The 25,360-nt window shown below is 42.8% G+C and overlaps 2 protein-coding genes across 5 annotated transcripts; one reads left to right on the top strand and one right to left on the bottom strand.

The window, feature by feature from the left end:
• Positions 1–3,346: 3,346 nt before the first annotated feature.
• On the bottom strand, positions 3,347–19,801 carry Wsb1 (WD repeat and SOCS box containing 1). Of its 4 annotated transcripts, XM_038327108.2 has the most exons (9): positions 19,489–19,801; positions 13,830–13,998; positions 12,400–12,668; positions 10,526–10,657; positions 8,919–9,019; positions 6,526–6,698; positions 5,979–6,092; positions 4,849–4,956; positions 3,347–4,431 (listed from the first exon to the last, which is right to left on the bottom strand). In XM_038327108.2, exons 1-9 carry the CDS (start codon positions 19,526–19,528, stop codon positions 4,272–4,274), a joined length of 1,266 nt encoding a protein of 421 aa, XP_038183036.1. In that variant the 5' UTR covers positions 19,529–19,801; the 3' UTR covers positions 3,347–4,271. The 4 variants fall into 4 exon arrangements, with proteins under 4 accessions (XP_038183036.1, XP_038183039.1, XP_038183038.1 ...); XM_038327111.2 differs by lacking the exons at positions 8,919–9,019; positions 10,526–10,657; positions 12,400–12,668; positions 13,830–13,998; positions 19,489–19,801 and adding an exon at positions 7,930–8,070; XM_038327110.2 differs by lacking the exons at positions 8,919–9,019; positions 10,526–10,657; positions 12,400–12,668; positions 13,830–13,998; positions 19,489–19,801 and adding an exon at positions 7,918–8,068.
• LOC119812441 (protein BEX3-like) lies at positions 17,002–17,563 on the top strand. The gene has a single exon (XM_038327112.1). It carries the CDS (start codon positions 17,021–17,023, stop codon positions 17,333–17,335), a length of 315 nt encoding a protein of 104 aa, XP_038183040.1. The 5' UTR covers positions 17,002–17,020; the 3' UTR covers positions 17,336–17,563.
• Positions 19,802–25,360: the final 5,559 nt, after the last annotated feature.

The following is a 25,360-nucleotide window of genomic DNA, read 5'->3' as shown; positions in this document are numbered from 1 at the left end:
ACCTATCGGGATGGCAACTTCTGGCCCGCAGATCATTTTATTTCACAGGGGGAGAAATTCATTTTGTGTGTGTGGCCACGGGAGAGCAATTGAGTGTCTTATATGAGAGCTCTCCGCTGCACTCCGTCAGACAGGGTCCCTAACCGATTCGGGTAGGATGGCTGTCCTGTGAGCTCTGGGAATCTGCCTGTCTCCCCAGAGCTGGAATCACTAACTCATGTGCCAGGCACTTGATTTTTCACATGGGAGCTGGGGATCCGAACTCAGATCCTCACGCTTGCATAGCAAGCATTTAACTGAGCCCCAAAGTTTTTTTTTTCTTCTTTCTTCCTTTTTTCCCTGGCGGTGCTGTGTGTTGAACCGGAGGCCTCCAGAATGCCGGGAAAGCACACTCGCACTGAGCTTTTTCCCCAGCCTGAAAGTGGGTTTCTGTCAGTAAACCACAAGGTAAGCATCAGCTGACTCTAGCAGGAACCCATTCTGCTAGAGTTAATAACAAATGGATCAAATGACCACCATTTAAAGCTTCACGTCACCTGTAGTATCTCTACCCCAGTGCAGACCCAATTTTGCTTCTGGGTAAAGGCAAGCTTTAGAGAAAGGGATGTTTTTGTTGTTCTGGATTTTGCTAGCTTGTGTTTTGTTTTAGATTTTATGTGTGTGTTTTACCTGCATGTATGTATGTGGGCCACAGATGTGCCTAGTGCCCACGGAGGTCAGAGGAAAGTGTTGCATCCCCTGGAGCTGGAGTTACAAACAGTTGTGAACTGCCTGTGTGTGCTGGGAACGAAACCCCAGTCTTCTAGAGCAGCCAGTGCTCTTACCCACGGAGCTGGTCCTCCAGCCCTTGGGCCCTATATTAAAAGCTGACTAGTAGAACCTTGATCCTAAAACCTTGAACAACCTACTTGCGGCTGCACTGAACTGAGTGCGGTTGCTGCGCACACCATTCATACACGTGTGCATCTGTGTGTGTGCACTCTGTAAGTATTCAGGGACAACTGTCATACATACACACATGCTCTTGAAAATTTGATCATTCCACAGGAGCTTCACCCTTGTTTTGAAAAAGGTCACGTGTTGGACATAACTCTCCTCCACTTGTCACACATCAGATCTGAGTTTTGGTCACTTGTTTGCTGAGTTCTCAGTGTGGCATGCTGGTACTCGTGTTCACGGAAGTCTCAGGGCAGTGGATCTGCTCCTGTGGTTACCTCTGTTTAGTGGTGGGGGTGCCCATGAGTCATGTGCCTGTGCAGGTCAGAGGGCACGTATGCCAATCATTCTCTATTCCACCAGGTAGGTTCTGAACACAGGTCTTCAAAGCTTGGCAGCAAGGACCCATCCCCGCTGGGCAATCTCTTCAGCCCTGGAGTAATCTACATGTTCATGATCTGCATGGCTAAAATGCACTTAGGCCAGAAGTTGGTGGGAACTGCCTGTATAGAATGCTGTGTCCCCACTGTAATATTGAGTTGCAAGTGTCACCCCAGCCCCTGGCCTGGGAATTACCCTGGTTCGGACTCTAATTCCCAGCCTGCCAAGTGCTGACCCCTCCCCAGCAAGGGTCAGGACCACTCCCACAGGGTAATTAGGCTCGAGCTGGAAAAAACATGGTTTCTCTGTCTTCCCCCTTCCATGCTCCCAGCCACCCAAGAGCGTGGCATTCACTAAATGTGGGCATTTTTGAATCAGTCTAATCTGGTTTGATTGGAGTTTTTTGCGCCGGCGGAGTGGCTCGGTTAGGAAATAGTCCTAACACCCTCTAGGTATTCACTCTGATGGCCTCCTTGGTTTCTGCCATATGAGACAATGTTTAACTCCTCAAGCTTTTTCTTTTCTTATCCTTGAGGTCGGCTGACAGCCAAGTCCACTGCCTAGACTAAGAATCTGGCTAGTTTCCTCCAGTCCATTGTAGGTCTTGCTGCCCTTAGGGCAGCGCAGACCAACCCAATCCAACTTTATCTCAATCACAAGCAGGCAGGAATTTCAAGGATCATAAACTGAGGGTTTGCTAACCTAAGATCAGGTTACTGGCCTTAAAGTGGTATCCATAATTAAGATAGCATGAGACACTTTCCTGCATTCATACCCACCCTTACAGAGTGGGAAAGCAGCTGGGAGGCAGGAATAGGAGGATCTTGGAGAGTTATGGGCCACCCAGAGAGAGAGATACACAGCGAGACACTATCTCAAAACACAAGAAAAGCCAGGCAATCAAATCTGTCGATAATCTTTTGCCAGCTCATGGCAGAGGCAAGGAATATACAAGGGGGGGAAAAAAAAAAACATCTCAATTTAAAAATCAGTTAGGATCTGACCCAAGAGCGAGCCCAACCACCTTTTATCCTTCCTCCCTTTTTTGGTCATGTACAACCACAATCCTGTCACTACCCACTTCCTCTAAGACAAAAAGGAAGCGGAAGCTCAGGCATGTTTGCATTTGTATTCTATTCTGTGTGTCCCTGTGTCCCTTTCCTATGGCACCAAGGTTGCAAACAACTGGGGCCATCTCAAGCAGAGTGTGGACCATACAACTAAGTATCTTTACATAACTAGTATTTGATATGGTTAGAGAAAATAAATAATCATGTAAAGATTAAGTACAATTTTTTTTTTTTTTTTTTTGGTTTTTCGAGACAGGGTTTCTCTGCAGCTCATTTAGAGCCTGTCCTGGAACTAGCTCTTGTAGACCAGGCTGGCCTCGAACTCACAGAGATCTGCCTGCCTCTGCCTCCCGAGTGCTGGGATTAAAGGCGTGCGCCACCACTGCCCGGCAAGTACAATTTTTAAAAGCTTATTTTTATGTATTTAAATTTAAAAAACCAACACAAGAGGTTAAAGGTGCTTTCGCGTCTTGTGTAATATAGATGCCACTTAGAAAATTACTTGGATTCTTTCCTAGCTTTCATAACCACTTCTGTATACTTGTTAATATAGCCAACATGAAGGAATTCCAAATATTCTCAGTGAGATGGCCGCATCTTGAGACCATGCATGGCTAATGGGAGTGTGGTGTGCCTTCTCTGAGGACTCAGACTGCCAGTCTCTATCATTTAACCAAGCAGCTTAACCTTGAGCCCATCAGTTTCTTGAAAAGATATTCTTTAGCTCGAAGCTGTTTTCTTTTGTCCTACAGTTTTGGTGTTTCTAAATAAGCACAACTTCTAAACAAGCCCAGAAGACAAGGGCATGCACGTGCTCATGAATCAATGCCTTCCTGTCACATGGTTTTTTCCTCATTGTTTCTGCCCTGGGTGCTTGTAGGCCACCATTAACCTTTCAATGCAGCTAGACAAAACTATTACACAATGCAACACACGAAAGAGACATTTTTTGCAATGTATTATTTTTATGTCTTTTAATTAAAAAACTTAAGATATAAAACAAGCATTTTACATAATGCATACATTCTCAACATCTGCAGATGAGATAAATAACAGAAGGCAAAAGCGGACATATTGTATTGCTTCTCTTTGGTAAGTCACCAATATCATTCTCTGCAAAAAAACAGAATATGTGTTTGTTTTTTTAAAAAACAACCCATGGTCTTAAAACAACTGTCCCTTAGTATTAACAAAATATTTAGCAATAATGCAGTGGGTGTATCTTTTCAAATTGACAAGAACGGATAATACTTTATTCTCTGAGGGTTAAGCAGCTGCTTTCCAAAATTAAGGCCTACAGAGAAAACAACATTTTTCTAGCTACCTTTGTACTGGCTTTTTAAAAACGTCACATTCAAACTTCCTGACACAATTCTTGCAAACTCTTCGTTACACAAAAACTCTCGCCAGTCTGAGACCACCCATCCTGACTAATCCCATTTCCTATGAGGCGATTCTGCTTTAATTCAGTATCATCTAAACTCAGTGTCCCAATAAAAAAAGACCAAAAATTCCATTGAATTTGTTCCAACAAACAGCACATATATACACCGTGGCTCTACTGAAGCAATATATACAGGTCAGAGCTGAGAGTTAGAAAACCAGAATGGCCCATTCAATACATAGCAGCTTGTATCTAAATATATACAGGTATGTATACGTTTTCACAGTTAATCTTTAAAAAAAATTACATGATATGTTCAGAAATATTTCTATGGTCTATAAATAATACTTTAAAAGTTCAACTAACAAAAGAAATGAAGAGTCAATCAAATTAAATAATCTTCTGAGCCTTTAGAACAAATGCTTGAGAGTTGGTAAAGCTCGAGGTGTTGTCTGGTGAAGAGTGTCTGTCAGGCCCCACCAGGACAGGCAGTCTTCCTTCTAAACCCGGTAGGAGAGAAACTCCAAAACTTTGGAAGGAACCGGAAGTTTCTGGACTTCTTGGGTGGGCATCACTCTTCGGATTGACATGCGACATAGATGCTGAAGGCTAGGGACTTGCCTTGGAGTGGCCCAAAAATAAACACTTCCATCATGTGTTCTTAAGAGAGAGAGAGAAAAAAACAAAGCATGGTCACCCAACTTACACATATTTCATGCACCTACAGCTTGCTCTATGTCAGAACCACAATCTCACTTTAAATCCAATAAGAAGTAACCAGGACAAGGCAGCAACAGGATTATAGTTTGTCTAGGAAATTTGCAGGAGTTTGTGTTAAGAAACAAGAGAAAAAGCTGGAGAGATGGTTCAGCTGTTAAGAGCACCTGATGCTCCCAACACTCACAACTAAACACACTCAACAAGTACTGAAAACTCCAGTTCTAGATCACACCCTCTTCTGGCCCCCACAGGTACTACATGCACATGGCACACAGACATGCAAGCATAATACCCATGCATGCACATAAACTAAAAACAAATCTTCAAAAGAAAAAGGAACAAGAAAGACGTACTTACCCAGCAGCTAAAACACTGCCATTGGTAGAAAAGGCACAGCAAAGACCATTGCTCAAAGGGGCAACTTGTACTGGACAATCCTCATCAATTCTCCAGAACCTCACCATTCTGGAAGGGAAACAAGCCATGGAGCTGAGGATGTCAGAAAGCAGTGTTTTGGTGTTGAGTCACACAGCATAAACACACAAATCACTTGAGACCACGGTGACTTTGGTTGAGACAGGTTATTATGTAGCCCAGGCCGGCATCACACTCCTGATCTTCCTGCCTTTACTTCCCAAGAGCTGGGATTACAGGGTCTCCATCCAGCTAATAGTAAGTTTTTGTTGTCTGAATACGGTTACATAACCCAAACTGGACGTCTCTTAAAGTGCCGAAATCACAAGCATGAGCCTCCACATCCAACTAGGTCAGTGATACGAGTATGCTTTATATACTATTTTATATTCTACACCACTTGGTAATTTGGATGAACTCCAAAGAAATCACAAGGCATGACTTTGTAATCTCAGTGTTTGAACCTATGATGTTCACAACTGGAAGGTTTCTCATTTTCTTTTTTTTCTCTTTTTTTTTGGTTTTTCGAGACAGGGTTTCTCTGCAGCTTTAGAGCCCGTCCTGGAGCTAGCTCTTGTAGACCAGGCTGGTCTCGAACTCACAGAGATCCGCCTGCCTCTGCCTCCCGAGTGCTGGGATTAAAGGCGTGCGCCACCACCGCCCGGCTTTCTCATTTTCTTATAGATAAAATGACATAATCTGCTTTATTCTTTTCTACCTTTGCCTAATCTCAAAAGCATTGGCTACCAATTTGACAGATGTGTGCCACCATAGTCAGCAATGCAAAAAGCAAGGTGTTGTCTAGAGAGACATTAAAACCCAGCTACAGGATGGGTATAGTGGTCCACATCAAATTCCTAGCACTCAGGAGGCAAGGGTAGAAAGATTTTAAGTTCAAGACCAACCCAGCCTACATACCAAGACTATTTTAAATACAAACAAAAAAGCCAGACCCCACAAAAACCCGAACCTCACTAAAAAAGGTGTTAAGACTTAAAACCTGCTTTCATTAAGAATGAAAAGAAACCTTTAAAAGGTATGAATAAAGTCAAAATGATACTCCCAACACTTACTTATCATCAGCAAGGCTTGCAACATGCAGTCCATCATGACTGAAAGACACGGCTCGAACCCATCGGTCATTTGCTCCTCCAGCAAATATTGGAGTTGGCGGGGGAAACAGGTGCCTGGGGTCAGAGATATTTTCAGTGGGCTTCAGAATCAAGTCAAGAAACAAAATGGCCTTGGTATCGAGTTCATTGACCTCTGAATAAGATTTAAAGTGGGCCTCAGATGATACAACTAAGATGGCGGAAAGCTGTTACAGCCGAGCTAAATGTTAACAGGAAGCCAGGGGTACAGTAACTGTGCTTCCCAGCTAGAACTGCCAGCGAAAGCAAGGGCTCTTCCATAACATTTAAGTCCAACTTCTGTTTAGCGATATTCCCCAGGCATGAAACTCTAGTATATTACCATTTCTACAGAATCAGACATTTAATACCAAGACCCACCTAATAACAGCCATATTTATCTAAAGCTTTGCACTATTCAAGTGCTCACATAACTTTTAATTTATGAGATTGCTAATTTTACATTGTTAGGGATTCTAACTGTACTCACCCGAATTCCATCAGAATGTCCCCATTGTGTGGATCCCAGACATACACACGAGTATCGTAAGATGCAGTAGCGAGCAAAGCTCCATCAGGAGAAAAGTCACAAGCTACAACATCATGGTGATGCCCTTCGAGTCTCCTTATCATGGTGTATGTATCCATATTCCAAAGGAAAGCCTGCAATAATAAAAAGGCAAATGTTATAGCTTCATTTAGACACACAGAGGACAAAGGGGCATATCTTAAACTACAACTGCTACTTTAATATCATATTGAATTAATTACAAATTATGAGTAATTTAAAGAATATGCTCAGTGTCGTAGATTAAAAATCAGTCTTTAAGTTAATTAAAGCAGACATGCAAATTTCTATTTCAAATGTTTCTGTTAAATGTTAATTTAAAAAATAGGCCTAAAGGGAAAATAAAGGCAAAGCAATTTAACCCCTGAAATCCATTTATTTCAAAACTAATTAACTAAAATATATGGTAATAAATAGGGTTAAGTATTACAAACCCCTTTCTCTTTTTTTTCCAGAAACTACCAATTTTAAAAATATATACAGACAGAAAATGTAATGTTAGCAAATTGTTACTCCATTGGCATCTCCTTTGAGATAATCACTTGTTTACAATAGGCTTGGGTCACCACCGAGAGCCTAGGAAGAGAAACAGATACTGCAAGAAAAGAGAATTTTCACAGCCAAATGTAATTTTGTTGGCAAACAAAGATGTTAAACTACATTACAAACGAAAATGCTATTTTATAAAACTAATGTAATTACAATACTTTTTTGTAATTAGCAGTCTTATTTTTCCAAACTGACTAGAATCATAAAAGTTTTCAGCATAAAAGTTAAATTACTTAAAAATAAGATTATCTACAGTTTAAACTGTGCAGAAGGTTCTTTTGCTGTTGTTTCTTTCTTTTTTTGCTTTGAAGCAGTGTCTCAGCACGGTGCCCGCCCAGGCTGTCCTTGGATTGGACCCACTTGCCTCAGTCTCCTGAGGAGCTCTAGACCGATTCTAAGGCTTACTGCAGTCTGCTAGATTAAGCTTGGAGGTTTACAGCAAGCCTAGTGAGACAGCTTCCCTCCTCTTGCTACTTCCTTTCTGCACACATTATTTCCAAAGGGAAATAAGTATAATAATAACTGGGTCAATGATTTAAGGTACTGCCAGCATCTTAAGAAATTCTAAAAAACAGAGGAAGCACTCAAAAACCAGTTTCTTTACATTCAATTGGGTTCACTTGTCAGACTCTCAATTCCATCAACTGGAAAATCAATTTACTCAGGAGTCTGGATTTTACTGTGAGGAAAATTATTTTTTTAAAGGAAAAAAAAAGAAAAAGAAAAGAAAAGAAAGAAAAGCAGAAAGTGGACATCGACCAGCACCTGTGTACGTACAGTACACCTTGCAGCCGAATGCAAGGTTACTTCATCCTATGGTAAAGGTCGCCCCCAGCCCGGTAGCCAGAGATGCCACTCTTTCTGCCCAGCTAACACCATTGTGCGCCTGTGTGCGAGTGGTGCCAGCATAACCTCAATCACACCAATATTGCTGCCACCACCTGTGACAGGAAAAGCAAGAAGCATATGGAAAACACACAGCCTAAAATAGCAATGTCAACATCTATCTTGTTTTATGATTTAAAAAAAAAACAAACTAAAAACTAAGCTATTTGTTCTAAACTTCTAACATTCACAACTATCATTTTAACATACTTCTTAGCAAAATAAAATGTGTTTTATCTAGCCACAACCCCTACCCCCATTAGTGCAAAGCCTGCTGCGATCATTACACGTTCTGGAGATCGGCCAGTTTCATACACAATGCTACTGCTGAGCTCTTCACGTTACCCTGACTCAGAGCTAGTAAACTGCCAGCTCACTGACCGCACAGCCCCCAGTCACTATTTAAGCTGCCAATAGCAAGCAATTGTAAAACAATGTGCAGCTTCATCTACGATCCACTCTGGCACATAGATGATTGCTAATTTTATTATATTTTAAATTACTTTTTTTTTTTCAGTTTAATGTCCAGGATCAGCTGGGACTCAACTTAAACAAAACAGCAAACTGGACAAAACAAAAACAAAGAAAATAATTAGCAAGGAAATATCTTAACATATGAACTAGATCTTGTCTATATCACATAAGCTTTCCTAGATCTCACAAAAAACTAACCTTTATTTTTATAAATATCTCTAAAAGCAATTCAATTTCTCAATTCACAAATAACTAATTTTCTACATGCAAATTTTCTCCATCATGAAATAAAGCATTAAGATATTCATGACACCGAGCACAGACTTAATAGGTTACTTAGATTCAAAATGATTAAGCATACATTATCATCCAATTCACAATAGGTGAGCAAGAACTTTGACACATACTGCTTTACTGGCTCCAACTGAACACAGCATGGAAGAGTCGGGAGAGAATGCGCAGCTGTACACCCAGTTCTGATGGCCCCGCAACACTTTCATCATGTTTCCTGAACAAAAGAAACATCCGGTCAGGAGAATGCATTTCAAATCAGTAACTCTGACATGACTGTAGTCTACAGTTACCATAAACTGAAAAAAATATCGATATAGAGCCCTTCAGTATCTGCCACCTGCCTGCCCACCTGCCCACTCTCCCTCCTTCCTTCCAAGGCAAGGTCTCTCTATGTAGCCCTGACTGGCCTTAAACTCTGAGAGTAGTATCTGTTGCTTGATAAAATTACATGGGTCAGGAAACACTACTCAGTAGTGAAGAGCACACTCTGAGGTTGGTACCCAGCTTCCTAACTGGGTAGCTCACAACTGCCTGCAACTCAAATGCAGGAGATCCAATGCCCCTGGCCTCCTCAGGCACCCATACATACCCCCACAAGACCCACATGAATAAACACGACGACAAATAATACATCACATAATGTAAAGGCCAGGCATGCTAATCTTATGTCTTTAACCTCAGCACTTAGGAGACAGAGGCAGGTATTGTAGCCTGATGTACATTCATTTGTGTTTCTCTCCAACAAGATAAAACTTTGTGAACATCAAGATACCTAATGTTTCAGAAAAAAAAAAAAAAAAACACATCTGAGTTCACCAACATACTTTTCTGTGAGATTAGAGGGAAAAATATCTTACTTTTTTAATAAAAGAATTTATGATCTATGCTTACCACCATTTAACCATGTTATAAATCCTGGTTTGTAAATTCGGCCACAATCTAAATTTTATTAAATGACTGAATTTGTTGCTTAAACTCTTACTTAAAATTTTTTTATTCTAAAATTTCATTTATTTAGTGCATGTTGAGTGTTTTGGCTGCATATGTACTACGTGCATGCAGTGTCCACAGAGGTCAAAAGGTGTTGGAGCCCTTGGAACTAGAGTTATGGATCTGTGGTTGGTTTCTGAGCAGTGTCAAGATGGTTTATTATTGTTTTGTTTTGTTTTTCGAGACAGGGTTTCTCTGTAGCTTTGGTGCCTGTCCTGGAACTAGCTCTTGTAGACCAGGCTGGTCTCGAACTCACAGAGATCCACCTGCTTCTGCCTCCCGAGTGCTGGGATTAAAAAGATGGTTTATTATTGTAACTGCTTATTTATTCTGTATTTTTGTTTCCCAAATATTAAACAAAAAAAGACACCTTGGTCACCAAGCCATTGGTTTGTTTTTCTGATACAGTATCAGGCTAAGGAGCCAAGTTTGGCCTAGAGCTCTCACTTTTCCTGCCTCGCCCACTAGAGCTATGATTACAGGTGTGTTGCAGGGTGGGGCAATCATGTGATCACTCAGTAGTCACATCAAGTCAGGTGTGTGACACATGCTTTAATTCCAGCACTCAGGAGATAGGCAGGTGGATCTCTGTGAGGCCAGCCTGGTCTACATAGAGATTTCTAGACTAGCCAGGACTATATAGAGACCCTGTCCCCAACCCCCACCCCCAAAAGGAAACAAAAACACCTCATTCTCTGACACAGGTGGAACCAAGAAAAGACATACATACCATCATCTTTGAGGTCCCACACGCGAAGAGTTTTGTCTCTTGAAGCTGATACAAGGATTAAGCTCCCGTCTGGAGCAAAAGTTAAGTCTCTGACCACTTCAACGTGGTCGACCAAATTAAGGAGGAGCTTTCCTAAAGGTGATTGAAAGGAGAAGAGACAAGATCAGTATTTATCTTCTATTTTTGTAGTTTTGTTACCGTAAAGAACGAACAGTCTTGGGTACCCCTAGTTCTATGAAGTAAATTATTTCACTTACTAATTACTGGCTATTGTTACTTGTGAGGATTCACTACTTAGGTTTTTAAGTAATTTCCTCCAAGATAACAAGTCCTGCATTTATTAGACGAATGTAGAAGGACCTACTGAAATGCAAGCACACCCTTGATCAAATTAGCACCAGAAAGCCCTGCACCACTGTCTATTCTAAGTGTGTTTGTACAGCGCGACTCTATTGTGTGTCTGAGGACGACCTGCTGCCGCTGCTTCTCTACCACAAGGCCCCACTCAGGTTGCCAGGTGTAGCAGCAAGCACGTTTACCTGTAGAACCTCACCAGCACCCGTATGTCTTTAAAACAAAATCAAAATGTCAACTTTTCTCTTTATTTCCTTGGCCTTGGACTATTAAAAGCCCCACAAAACAAAATCTCACAACGTTTAGAATTTTACCATTATCTAAACAAAAAGTTTTTATGAGTTACTGGAAGTTTTGTTTTAAGGTAACCACAGATTTTCCCCCTCCCTCACCCTTGGTGGAGGTTGAACTATGCAGTTTATGCTGCTTTCAACTTGCTATGTATACCAGGCTGGCCACGGAGCCTCTTCAGTGCTGGGAGCACAACTGTGTATCACCACACTCATCTGAACACTTCTTTTTTAGTTTTTGAGACAAGGTCTCTCTATATAGCCCTAGCTGACCTAGAACTCACCATGTAGACCAGACTGGCCTCGAACTAACAGAGATTGGCCTGTTTCTGCCTCCTGAGTGTTGGGATTAAAGGGGTGTACCACTACACCCCACCTCGAACACTAAATTGTTCAAAGAATTTAACTTATCTTTGAAGACAGGGTTTCTCATTTTTCTGTGTAGCCTTAGTCATCCTGGAACTCGCTCTGTAGACCAGGCTGGCCTTGAATTCAGAGATCCACCTGCCTCTGCCTCCTAAATATTGGGATTAAGGTCATTCGCTACCACACACGGAAAAGAATTCAAATTTACAACCCCTAGACATTGGATAAGAAGGTTAGATATTATTAAAATTAGATTTGGGCTAGGCAGTGGTGGCGCACACCTTTAATCCCAGCACTCGGGAGGCAGAGGCAGAGGCAGGCGGAGCTCTGTGAGTTCGAGGCCAGCCTAGTCTACAGAGCTCCAGGACAGGCTCCAAGCTACAGAAAAACCCTGTACCAAAAAATCAAAACCAAAACAAACAAACAAAAAAAAACCCAAAACAAAAAAAAAAAAAACCTGGGAGGTGTGGCAGCCAGCTGCAATCCTAGCACTTAGGCTGCGCTGTCAGGAGGAGCAGAGTTAAGGTCATTCTTCACTACACAGCAAGTTTAAGGACTGCATGGGATACAAAAAAGCCTGATTTCCCTCAAAATCCTCTAAGTGATCACTGAAAAAGCATGTATGACACTTTGCTGAGTCATAAACTAAATTATTATTTATAAATACAACCCATTGACGTTTTGCATACTTTATCAAGTATGAACTCTATATTATTCTCCTAAATTAAAAAACTATGAACTAAAGACTTAGAATAATTATAAAGACACAATCAATCCCACTTCTCTACCATAAACCCTTAAATCATAGATTCCAGTGACTATTATAAAATAATTAGATTCACTTTTGAAATTATGAATCCATACCTGTATATACATCCCAGATTTTGATGCGACCATTGTTTAATCCCGTGGCAAGAAGTAGCTGATCCTGTCCAAATCGGAAGCGATGCCATTCTATATTAACACAACGGCTCTGTTTTTCTGGAACTGAAGACCCAAAAGCAAGACTCCAGACTATGTCTCCACAGTCTATAATGTGTTCACGAGGCTTATTTTTCTGACCACCATTACTATTTTGTCTTGTCAATTTTGAACAGCTTGAATTGGCAACATTCTTGGAACCATGTAAAAGACTGAGGGGAAAAGATTGAAAATGAATTCTTCTTTATATTATACTTCTATAGACACTAATTGTTAACACTTGTTAAATAGCTTCAACAAAACTGTAACACTAATTCTACAGATTGGAAAATTGGCACCTGAAATAGGAGGCCAGACGAGTTCAACTCATGAAAACTGTTAGCGGCAGAGAAAATCTTCAATAAGAAAGCAACATATTGCCAGGGGGTGTTGGCGCACACCTTTAATCCCAGCACTCGGGAGGAAGAGACAGGTTTATCTCTGTAAGTCGAGGCCAGCCTGGTCTACAGAGCAAGTTCCAGGATAAGCTTCCAAAGCTACAAAGAAACCCTGTCTCGAGTGCCCCACCCCCCAAAAAATAGATTTTAAAGCCAATCTGGGCCACATAGCAGGACTATCTTATTAAAGAAAAACCTGTCCATACAGTAACTACTGTTAAGCAATAAAACGTATGAAATCCAAAGTGAATGCAAAAAACTTCACCTAACAAAGATCTGACACAACATGACATACACACTAATGTGAGGCACAACCTGTCTTTCCTTACAGATACACTTAACTGGAGAAAGGGGTGTAGGTTAGTTGGCGAAGTATTGGCTCCAGCGTATGAAGCCTTAGGGTTTAGTGGGGGAGGGGTGGGAGCATAAATATTACAAAACTGTAACACTAATTCTACAGATTGGAAAATTGGCACCTGAAATAGGAGGCCAGACGAGTTCAACTCATGAAAACTGTTAGCGGTTTTGTCTGAGAAAAATATTAAAACACTCTACAATGTACAAATAAAATCCAGACTTTGGTCTACACCATGAGGTGTTCTTCTGCCACCACACTCACCCAGAGAATTCTTTTTTTTTTCCCTTCCTTTTTGAGACAGGGTCTTTCTATTATGTAGCCCTGGCTGTCCCAGAACTCACTGTGTAGACCAGGCTGGCCTTGAACTCAAGAGAGCTACTGTCTCCACCTCTCAAGTGCTGGGACTAAAGGGATGCACCACCACGTGCGGCTCAGGCAATTCTTTACAGAAACCTCGAATGCATGGATTCAAACCATAAACAAACTTGTAACGTTCTATAAAAGAAAACTTAAATATTTTATTGCCCAACACCGACAGACAAGAGTAAATTCTACAAACACAAAGGAAAAAGTCTTACAAGTTCTTCAGACACTGGGACCACGGGACAAGCTTCACCATGCGATATCCTTGGGACCACGCAAAGTAGGAACCGTCTGGAGCAAAAGCCACAGTCCAGTTCTCACCACCGCATTTCTTGTCAAAAGGAGCTGCCGGAGCTAAGAGTTCCCCTACAGTACGCGATCTCACTGAAACAAAAAACGGAAACAGGGTTTTATATATACCAACAGAGGATGGGAGATGGCCCCACGTTACTTTGGAATTTGTTGAGGGTTTTCTCCTTTTCTTTTAGACAGGGCTCAGCGGGCTTTCCACCCACGGAACTTTAGAGATTAGCTGTGATAAAGTGGTTTTCCAATGCAAGATTAAGGATGGCAGCAGTATGGTGGGCACACCTAGCTATCATCTGCACTTAGAAGGCTTAATAAGGAGGGCGAGGAGTTCAAGGAAGTCAGGGTCAGGTGAGACCATGTCATAAAGTTTCAGTGTGCCTAGGAGGTGAGGGTGGGACGACTTGGCTTTGAGACCAGCCTGATTATACAGGCAAACCTGAAGAAAGTGGAAGGGGAATTAAGGTTTTATGACCCCTTATGCTCAGCAGTTGCTCTTGCTAGCAACAAGAAGCCCTGGTTTTGATCTTCTTCACAGCACAAACCACATAAAGAGGATTGGAATTTCAGCTACACGGGCGGCTCAAAGCCAGACCAGGTCACAAAAAAAAAAAAAGTACACACACACACACACAGTCATTCAGAAGGCTGGGACTCTGTCAAAGTAATTTTTTTTTAAGAGCTGGAGGGAGGGAGGGAAGGAGGGAGGGCTGGAAGAGTTGGCTCAGTGGAAGAGCAAGAATGCTGCAAAGGACCTGGATTTGATCCCTAGACCCACATGGAGGCACACGACCTCCTTGGACACCAAGCCAGGATGTGGCACACAGATACACATGCAGGCAAAACACTCACACACACAGAGCAGCAAAAATAAATAAAAATCGATCAAACAAACAAATAAATAACAACAAAAATGGCTCAGTGGGTACATACACCTGCTGCCAAGCCTGACCACTTGAGTCCCGGGCCTACATGGGACAAGGGGAAAAAAAACCCACGCTCACAATTTGTTCTCTGACCACCACATGAAATAACTGATATTGAAAAAGGGCACAGGGAGGCTGGAGAGATGGTTCTGAGGTTAAGAGCACTGGTTGCCCTTCCAGAGGTTCTGAGTTCAATTCCCAGCAACCACAGGGTGGCTCATAATCATATAGAATGAATCTGGTGGCCTGCAGGCATACATGCAGGCAGAACTCTGCATACGTAATATATAAATCTTCAAAAAAAAAAAAAGGCACAGGGAGAGCTGGAGCTATAGATCAATAGTAGAATGCTTGCCTAGAAAGCATTAGACCCTGGTATGGGGACAGGGAGATGACACCATTGTGTTGTGTGCTTCATCAGTAACAGCTAATCTAACACCTAGCATGACAAGTGTTCAATTAACATTTACTTAGCAAATAGGAAAGCACAAACATGTTCCTGGCCCAACTAGATATGTTAACAAAAGAGCATAGTTTAAGACACCAAAAAGAAGCTGGATATCTACTTTTCTACATTATTCTGAAATTTTCTTCTAGTATGAAAATAACCATGTATTTTCACTAAAGAGAAATAAAACTACTTTGTTTAAACAATACCCCTCCCCCCTTCGGTTTTTCAAGACAGAATTGCTTTGTGAAACAGTCCTGGCTGTCCTGGAACTCGCTTTGTAGACCAGGTTGGTTTCAAACTCAGAGATCCGCCTGCCTCTGCTTCCCAAGTGCTGGGATTGAAGCCGTGCACCACCACCACCCAGCCATTTTTTTTTCCTTTTTAATAACTCAAAATCTGCTGAGCAGTGGTATCATATATACCTTTAATTCCAGTAATCAGGAGGCAGAGGCAGATTTGAGGCCGGCCTGGTCTACAGAGCCCAGGGTTACACAGAGAAGCCTTGCCTGGAAACAAAACCAAAATATTTTGAAATCTTCCTTTTACCCTGTCCACCTGTTCAGTCCTGATTCTGATCTGAGAACCTAATTAACAATCTTGTTCTCGTGACACACACATGCTATCTGCACTGGCATCTTTTTCAACTACAATATTTTTCGTTCTTCCAATCGTTGCTTAGATTACAAAAATTCGAGTCCATTTTCTATCCTTTCCCACCTTAATTAGTTCCACCACATTTTCCTGGATAGATTCCAGTTAGTAGTGGCCCATAGAAAAGTGGTACCCAGAACTGTACCCTGCACTTTCCAGTGTGCACTTGTTAGAGTGATAGATCACTTACTCAAAAGTCAGCAACACAGCATAAGCTCGCACTCATCCCACTGGCGGTCACACAAGTGTAAGATTCACTAGCAGGCGAGCCTCAGACACCTGCAGAATGGCTTCTCCATGTAGAAACTTCAGGAAGAGTGCAGCTACAGGCTTCCTGCATTTTTCCAAGCCTATACTATCACATGGTCATTTCATTGGAGTTGTCTTTCCCAGCCTCCCTTAAAAACTGGGATTCCAGCCAGGCAGTGGTGGTATAGGCCTTTAATCCCAGGCCTCAGGAGGCAGAGCCAGGAGAATCTGAGTTGAGTTCCTGGACAAGTCAAGGCTACACAGCAAAATCCTGTCTGAAAAGCAAATAAAAAACCTGGGATTCCTGTTAAATTCCGTCTATTAGCCAAAATTTATGAATATTAATAGAAGGGACCTTGTTCACCAACAAGGGAAGTAAGTTTAAAATTCTATTTTTTAAAAAAAAAAAGGAAATGGAAGTATCAATTTAAAAGAGAAAACCCCCAGGTTAACCTAAGTAGAATACTATATTTCACACAAGATTTTTAAAATCTGTATTTTAAGGAAAACCAAAACAAAAACTCTAGCCACAATCACTTTTATCCACTTCTTTATAAAGTGTTAATAAGGGATAGGGATGTGGGATGGTGAAACACCATGAAACAATAAGCTAACAGCCTCAAATGCAAGAAATTCTAGTACCACCACAAAAACTATAAAATAAATGGTACAGTCAGTGGTTTTCTAATGTCTTCATGCTTCCTTGTTGGTTAATAAGTACACCAAATGATTTTTATACTTTAATCAGCTGTTTTAAATACGCAAGTACGGGCAGCGACAATTGAGAGGAGGTCTACGCGGCAAGGCCCTGGAAAACGAAGAAATGGAGCAGCCCCTGCAGAATGGACAGGAAGACCGCCCTTTGGGAGGAGGTGACGGCCGCCAGCCTGCTGCCAACAACCTCAACCGAAGAGGACAGGCTCGCCGACTTGCCCCTAACTTTCGATGGGCTATACCCAATAGGCAGATTAATGATGGGTTGGGTGGAGATGGAGATGATTTGGAAATGTTCATGGAGGAGATGAGAGAAATCAGGAGAAAACTTAGGGAGCTACAGCTGAGAAATTGTCTGCGTATTCTGATGGGGGAGCTCTCGAATCACCATGATCATCATGATGAATTCTGCCTTATGCCTTGACTTCGGCCCTTTTCTGTGAGATCATACTGTGATTCCTAATGGATTCCTTTTCCTTGCATTCTCCTGACATGCCTTTACTGATCTGTTTGTGGTGAGCCTTGTACTATTTCTGTGTACCAGGTGGTCTTGTGCTGCCAGCCTCTAACTGGAGATTGCCTTCCCACTCAGTGTAAGTTTCTGTCAACAGTACAGTGTTGCCCATTTGCATGGAAAAAAATGTAAAGTAAATAAAGCATCTGAAAAGCAAAAAAATAAAAATAAATACTCAAGTACTGACTAGTAAAACATTATCAACTTAGAGTAAGGTTTACACTGAAGTGCTAGTATCATAAAAAAGTATGATCTCCTAACTCCTGACTCCGCCTCAGCACACTGGGCCTGAAATACACCATGCTGTCTGCACAGGATGACATCATGAGTCACCGCTGAACCAGGCTAACCAGATTTCAGTTCTTCTTCACATTCCTTCCCCCAATTTCATAACCAGAAAGGAAGTGGGACAGTGCCTTCTTAGAGCGGGCAGTAGCTCACGGCAGCTATGCTCCTGCCCCAGAGTCCTTTCATCATTCACGAGTCCTGCCTCCACTTTCAGCATGTACAGGAAAATCCTAACTTGACGACAATTAACACTAGGGGTGGGGGTGTTTTATTCATAAACATCAAGCTATACACAGAGATGAATGTCTAACCTTGTCTCCAAGTGACACTTCAAATACAAAGAAATAAAAAACTGGCTTACAAAAGTCCAAATTTGAAGACATTTGGCATTTCTAAATGTACAGTGCTATGGTATAGAGGCGGAAAAGCCATTTGTCAGATCACAAGAACTACAGGGCAGGAGACACAGCTCGGTGGCAGAGTGCTTGCCTAGGGTCCGGAAGGTCCCGAGTTCAAGCCCTACCACTATGACTACTAAATTCCTTTTAAAGATCTAAGCTCAAAACACTTAGTTCAAAACACAAATTAAAAGGCAGAAATTTTATGTTTTCTGTGGCCTTAACATGGCTAAAAAACTAATATTAAAGTCACTGGCTAATCAGCACTCAGCTTCACCCTTCAGGGAACAGCCCCTCCCCCAGTTCTGTTGCTGGCTATTTATGTATAGAAATGCATTCACTTCGGCTTCTCACACCTCCTAGAAATGCCTCCTCCGAACAACCGGCCGATCATACACTTCAAGAGCAGGAAAATGCAGAGGCTCTATGCTCAGTGTCCACTACCTTTCTTTTCTTTTCAACTGGCTTTCACTTTGTAGCCTTGGCTACTGGAACTGCCTGCCTCTGCCTCGAGTGCTGGGCTAACTTTTTAAAAAAGAAAAAGGAAAAAAAAAAAAAAAGTAATGTCAGCGCTCTCTGAATTCACTCAGTCTCATTCAAAGGCCTCAAAGGTGGCTCCTCGGAGAGGACCGAAATAAAGCTAAGTGCTTTAAAGGGGCCACTGGGCAGGTCTGGCTCACACCCTTCCACTCCCTATTGTCCTGGCTTCAGGCTGGCACGTGACAGGGCTAGCCCTTTCATTCCTATCCCACAGCCCTCCTTCTGTCACCCCACCTAGCCACACAGCTCCTCTCGCGGAGAGAGCTAAGATGTTCCTCCTTGGAACTCTTCACTTTCACGACGCCACCCTCTCATAAAAGCTTTCCACGCGGCTGGCACCTCTTCAGGTTCCTTTCTCCTTAGAGAGCCTTACTGACGGACGGGAGCGGGTCCTCCTACTGCACCTCAAGACACAAAAGTCTGCTTCTTTTCCATCACACACTTAAGAGATCCTACGATAAGCCACTTAGCCCATGCTAGCAACCCTCCCGGTTTACTCCACACCCAAGCCCTAAGCCGAGAGAAGCCCGGGATCTCGGACCCGCGCCGAGTTGTGATGGTGACACTGGGGTACGCGGGGCGGTGAGCGTCCAGCCCGGCCTCAAGGGAACTCGGAAGGCCAGCTCTGAGACGCGGGTCCATTCACTCCCGGCCGACGCCCATCATGGGGCCGCTTCCTCCCGCCAATCGGCCCCGATCCTCGCCTCTCCCCGCTTCTCAAGGGCCTTGGCATAGGATTTCCCGCTACCCCCTACCCCCGCTTCTCCCGGGCCCCGGCGCCAGCCCCTTCGCAGCCTGCCCTCCGTTCCCGCGCTCCCTCTCCATCCTGGGCCTCACCGATCTCTTTCTCGTTGACCCTCGGGGAAAAGCTGGCCATCTATGGGGCACCGTCTGATTCCGGGAACCCGATTCGGACGCGGCGACAGAGAAGGGACCAGGCGGGGGCTAAGGGGCGTGACGCGGGCTCGGTCCTTCCCGGGTGCGGGGACCGAATCGAGAGCGCGGGCGGCCACTGCGGACTGCCCGGGGAAAATCACTGGCAGGCTTGGGACCGAGCCACCGGGTCACACTCAGACAAAAGAGCCGGCGCGCCTTGCACTCACAGACACACACAGCCAAACGACACCTCCGCAGTCAAACCAGACACTGAGACAAGATGGCGGGCGTCATGGATAATATCCTGGAGGCGGGGTGTGGTGCGTGACGTCAGACGGACAGGCCCCGCCTCCCGACGGAAGGGACGTGATCATCTGGGCCCACATAGTGGGCGTAAGCCCTCCTCCATCTGCAATTTGCAGGCTGTTTCGAAGTCGAAGGCCCTTTGCAAAGGACAAACAGAGGCTTGTATGTCACACGTGACCGTACCGAAAAAAAGCCAAATAGACGTTTCAGGTGCTTCATTCCATTTAGCTACGTCCGTGGCTCCTCGCTGATGGGGAAGTGGAGGTTGCATTGTTGAAAGTCATACGATGATAGCATAATGATGCTCCATTTCTCAGGACGTGAGCCAGATGCTTTTAGAAAAGGCTCAGTTGTTGATGGCGGAGTCCCACGGTAGTGGGGCCTCCTGAGACCGCCCCAAGTCGGCTTCTGTTCTCACTGGTCCCTAAAGTAAGGCCTTCTGAAAAGCTGGTCAATATCACTGGCCAATATCACCTCCACATCAGAATCTGCCCTTCCGTAGAAGTCTGGGTCTCTAGGAGACAGATAGCTATCCTCGTCAGAGAGGACAATTGTGTGTGAGTGCCCCACATGCCAATTTGAGTACCATCTACAGATGACGTAATTCATTTTAGTGGCTCTCATAGGGACTCCTTTATGGCTTGGATTTTCTCAGATACTTTTGGAAGAGTATCTAGCTGAACTCTTTTTTTTTTTTTTTTTTTTTTGGTTTTTCGAGACAGGGTTTCTCTGTGGCTTTAGAGCCTGTCCTGGAACTAGTTCTTGTAGACCAGGCTGGTCTCGAACTCACAGAGATCCACCTGCCTCTGCCTCCCGAGTGCTGGGATTAAAGGCGTGTGCCACCATCGCCCGGCTAGCTGAACTCTTGAAGAGTTGCCTAGCCGAACTCTTCAAATGACAACGCATAGTGTTATGTCCCTTGTCCCTTTGCCCGAAGAAGGAATTCTTCAAATCATGAAATAATTAATAGACATAAACCATCTTCCCTCTTTTTAAAAAAAATATTTGGTTACATATTTATCAAGGACTTCACGCAAGGCAATCATCCTCACTGCTGAACAGAGTCAAAAGGAAGAAATGCGTACAGAACATGAGAACATAATTTCCGCTTAATTTTGTAGTATACTCATTATTTATTTGCTTATGTGTTGTGTGTACGAGATAAGCTTTTGCCCGAGTGTTCGCGTGTTTAAGTGTTCCTGCGTGAATGCAGGCTCTTGCATGCCATAGAATGAGTGTGGAGGTCAGAGGACATCCTAGGATGCCGGTCCTTACCTCCGCCTCTTCTGAGACAGGGTCTCATGATTCAGTGCTGTGTATACCAGGCTGCTGTCCCTGTAACTTCTGTACTCTCCTGCTCCTGACTCCCACCTTTCTGTAGGAGTGAAGGCATGACAGAGGGGTCATCTGTAATCTACTGCTTTTCCGCCTTCACCTGGGTTCTGAGGATTCGAATACAGTTTCTCAGTTTGTTTGTTTGTTTGTTTTGTAACAAACATTTTAACCTCTGGCTATCTTCCCAGCTTAATTTTTTTTTTGAGTTTTCATAAAAAACAGATGGGATGTTTCACCAATTTGCCGGGCGAGAGGGAGGGTGCAGCTCAGTTGGTAGAGTGTTTGTCTCGCATACAGGAGCAATGGACTCCATCCCCAGCACCTCATAAGCCTAGTGTGATGGTACATGCCTGAACACCCGGCACTTGGGAAGAGGAGACAAGAAGAATCAAGAATGTAAGGCCACTTCTGCTACGAAGTTGCAAGTAGAGAGCCATCCTGGTCCATGAGATGAGGCTGCCCTGGTCTATGAGATCTTTATCTTCAAAGAATCTGGAAAACTCCAGGAATTTGTGAGTCATCCTTGTATAGAAACCAGACTTTTTTTTTTTTTTCACTTTTTGATACAGGGTTTCTCTGTGTAGCCCTGGCTGTCCTGAAACTCACGCTGAAGACTAGGCTGGCTTCAAATTCACAGAGATCTGCTTACCTCTGCCTCCTGAGTTCTGGGATTAAAGGCTCCATCAGTATAAATTCATTCACACGAATCTCATTCTGGATATTAAAAAACATTGCTCTGTGTAGCTGTATCCTGTGTTGGTGGCTTTTTTGTCAGTTTAACACAAAACTACAGTCATCTGGAAACAGGGAGCCTCACCTGAGGTGTTGCCTCCATTAGATTCGGCCAAGGTGCATGTCTATGGGTATTTTCTTGATTAATGGTTGATGTGAGAGGGCCTAGCCCACTGTGGGCAATGCCACTTCTGGGCAGGTGATTTTGAGTTTTATAAGGGAAAAAAAAGCCCCAAGCAAGTCAATATGTAGCAGTCCCCCACACTTTCTGCTTTGGTTTCTGTCTCCAGGTCCCTGCCCAGAGTTCCTACAAGTCTTCCTATACAATGGACTCTAACTTGTAAGCCAAACAAACTCTTTCCCCCTTGAGCTGCTTCTGGTCAGTATTTTAGTACAGCATCAGAGAAGCAGTCAAGAGATGTAGTTAGGCCCTTGTAGGCCATATACAATTCTGAGATCGCAGGCAGATGCCAGCACACACAACGAAGGCTGACTAATGTGCAGCTCATACACAAGGTGGGTACATTCCCCTGATGTCATGAATATAAGCAGGTCAAAGCTGTTGTTCCTCTTTGTTCACTAAAATTTAGAAGGGAGTTGCTGTCAGCATATGCATCCACGGGCTAGTCCATTATCCTCACCATCTTCAAATACCTTCTAGAATAACTTCAAGAGGGAAAATGAGCCAGGCGGTGGTGGTGCACACGCCTTTAATCCCAGCACTCAGGAGGCAGAGGCAGGCAGATCTCTGTGAGTTCGAGGCCAGCCTGGTCTACAAGAGCTAGTTCCAGGACAGGCACCAAAGCTACAGAGAAACCTTGTCTCACAAAAACCAAACCAAACGAAAGCAAAGCAAAACAAAAACAAAGAAGGAAAACATATTTTGGCTCTCAGTTGTAGAGGGTCAGTCCCTGGCTGGTAGGCTCATGTGCATGTCATGGCAGCAGGAGCATGGGGTTGAAGAGGTTTATCACCTTCCTGTGAGCAGGAAGCAGAGTGAGAAGATAGGAAGCCCAGGAATGACCTTTAGAGGCGTTCCTCCACTGACATGCTTCCTCCAAATAGGCTTCCCCTTCTCAGGTTTCCACAGCCTCCCAAAATAGCACCAGTAGGTGGGAAGCAAGTCTTCAACACAGGAGTCTGTGGGGGGACATTTCAGATCCAAACCACAACAACTTTTATAAGTCTCTAAAGTTTCAGACAAACCACTGAAAACAGGTTCAAAACTGGACTAAAGTGCTAGAGATTCTATCTTTTGTTTGTTTGTTTGTTTTGTTTTGTTTGAAACACTTTTTTTTTCTGTAGCTTTGGAGCCTTTCCTGGAACTAGCTATTCTAGAGTAGGCTGGCCTCGAACTCACAGAGAATCACCTGCCTCTGCCTCCTGAGTGATGGGATTAAAGGTGTGTGCCACCACTGCCTGGCGAGAGATTGTATCTTGATGACAAAAAAAAGGAATGTATCTATTTCCTGCAACTATGAGGATGTGATATTAAAGCAGCAACTAGAGTTAAAATGTAAGAAGTAGTTAATAGACCAATCAGTTTATAACTAATGTAGACCTCTGTGTATTTGTTTGGGACTAACAGCTACAGGACAAGGTGGCAGAAACCCCTGTCAACAAATGGGGTGCCAATGCGAAACTGACTAAATCCACTTAAAAAACCTTAGAGTTTGGGAAATTAGACAGAAAAGAATAGAATTAACCATGGCTTCTTGGTAGCAGCAATTTCTTGGATTTGCTCTGTTTGCTAGAGGCAAATGTGTCTCATTTGAGAGGCTTCCTGACTCAGCTTTAGCTGCAGAAACTTTGCAGCCCTTTTAAGAGGCTCTTCCCAGCATTCTGTTCTGTCTACTCCACCCACCTATGTTCTGACCTATCAGGCCAAGCAGTTTCTTTATTAATTAACCAATGAAAGCAACACATAGAAAGACCCACCAACATCATTTCTCCCTTTTTTGTTTAAACATAGTAAAATTACATATAACAAAACAGTTATCAAACAAGAATTATAGTTACAATATTTATATCTATTTTATCTTTTGTCATATCAAAGGAAGACCATAACTATCTATCTATTTTCAACTCCATCAAAGACTCCAGAAGGATATAATATTACCTAAGTAAATGAGAAGTAAGCAACTTCCAAAACTCTAAAAATGACAGAGACATCTCACTGCCTGGATAGTCACCCAAAGTTCCTCTGTACCGTTGGGGCATCCATCTTTGGTCTACAGGCCCATAGTTTCCAGCAGATATTTCCATGAAGCAGGAAATTTCAAAGGCAGTTCAGTCAGTATCTGCTGTGTCCTGCAGAATGTCTCGCAGACTCTTTCATGAATCAGGAATCCCGAAAGACCATCTCACCTTTAGGCAAGTTCAGCAGTCCTCTCTCTGTGGGTTCTTTGTGTCCAGTTTATGCAACAGTCCAGGCAAGAGCACTTTCTTGCCCAAATTGCTATCAAACTCCATAAGGAGCCTCTTTGATGCTCATCTTCCTCTTGAAGTAGATTGGTGCTGCCAGGAGCAGATGTGTCTCGTTGTCATGAAAAGCCCTAAGTTATTAAAACATTTTAAATGCCATATTCTGTAGTCTTTGGAAGATATGAAGAATGCCTATCTAACTGAAATATATCTCTATATATCTAGAAAATCTAACTAACATAACTACAAGCTTGATTATTATCAATGATTATCTATTAACCTATATTTCTTAATTATACATTACATTTTTAAATGAACTACACAATCACAATACCTTAATCAAGATCAGAAATACATATACATATAACAAAATTGACCTTAAATTTAAATCACTAAAGCAAAATCCATATCAATGCAAATTATTCATATCTATATCATATCCCCCTTTAAATGTAAAAAAACACTTATAAACAATATTTGGGAATATGGGTGCAGTTATTTCTCTCCAAACTGCTTCATGCTGAATGGGGGCGCTGTTAATCAGGTCTTTCATGGTGTAACCTGTGTGCTAGATTCATCTCAGTTGGCAGTTGAGCAAAGTAATTTCTTGAGGGTGTTCCCATCAACTTTTCAGGAGGACGTGGTCTATCATACCATATTGGGATAGAAGCAATCCACAGGGTCTCATCCTCTATGAAAACAAAAGAAGGACTTTTCCAAAGCATCATAACCTTAAATCCAAATTTTGAAGTCAAGGTATTTTCAAAATATCTATCTTGGATTAGTTTACCAGCATTTATAAACAAATATCTTTTAGCAGCTGTTGCTCCTTCCTCAGCATTCAAACAATTCAAAGAGAGCATAATAGCATACAGTATCAAGATTCTCTGTGTATTTTCCATCTTTGTGCAGCTTTGTTTTAACCTCTATTTCTTTTATTTTTACTTTAAGTCTTTGAGACAGGTTCTTTGTATATCTTTGTCCTAGAATAACTCTGTAGACCAGGCTGTCCTTGAACTGTCAGAGATCTGTCTGT

The sequence above is a fragment of the Arvicola amphibius genome, chromosome 4, assembly GCF_903992535.2.
Source record: "Arvicola amphibius chromosome 4, mArvAmp1.2, whole genome shotgun sequence".
NCBI classification, from domain to species: Eukaryota; Metazoa; Chordata; class Mammalia; order Rodentia; family Cricetidae; genus Arvicola; species Arvicola amphibius.
This window is presented reverse-complemented; position numbering and strand designations above follow the sequence as displayed.

What these genes read in the sequence shown, in the direction of transcription:
- Wsb1 (XM_038327108.2), bottom strand. Translation starts at nt 19,528, where the DNA reads ATGGCCAGCTTTTCCCCGAGGGTCAACGAGAAAGAGATCG. An exon ending in AATCTGGGATGTATATACAG is followed by an intron (nt 10,658 to 12,399) that starts GTATGGATTCAT and finishes AATCACCTTTAG; the next exon opens with GAAAGCTCCTCCTTAATTTG. An exon ending in CAGTTGGAGCCAGTAAAGCA is followed by an intron (nt 6,699 to 8,918) that starts GTATGTGTCAAA and finishes TTATTATTGCAG; the next exon opens with GCTTTCCTTTGGAATATGGA.
- LOC119812441 (XM_038327112.1), top strand. Translation starts at nt 17,021, where the DNA reads ATGGAGCAGCCCCTGCAGAATGGACAGGAAGACCGCCCTTTGGGAGGA.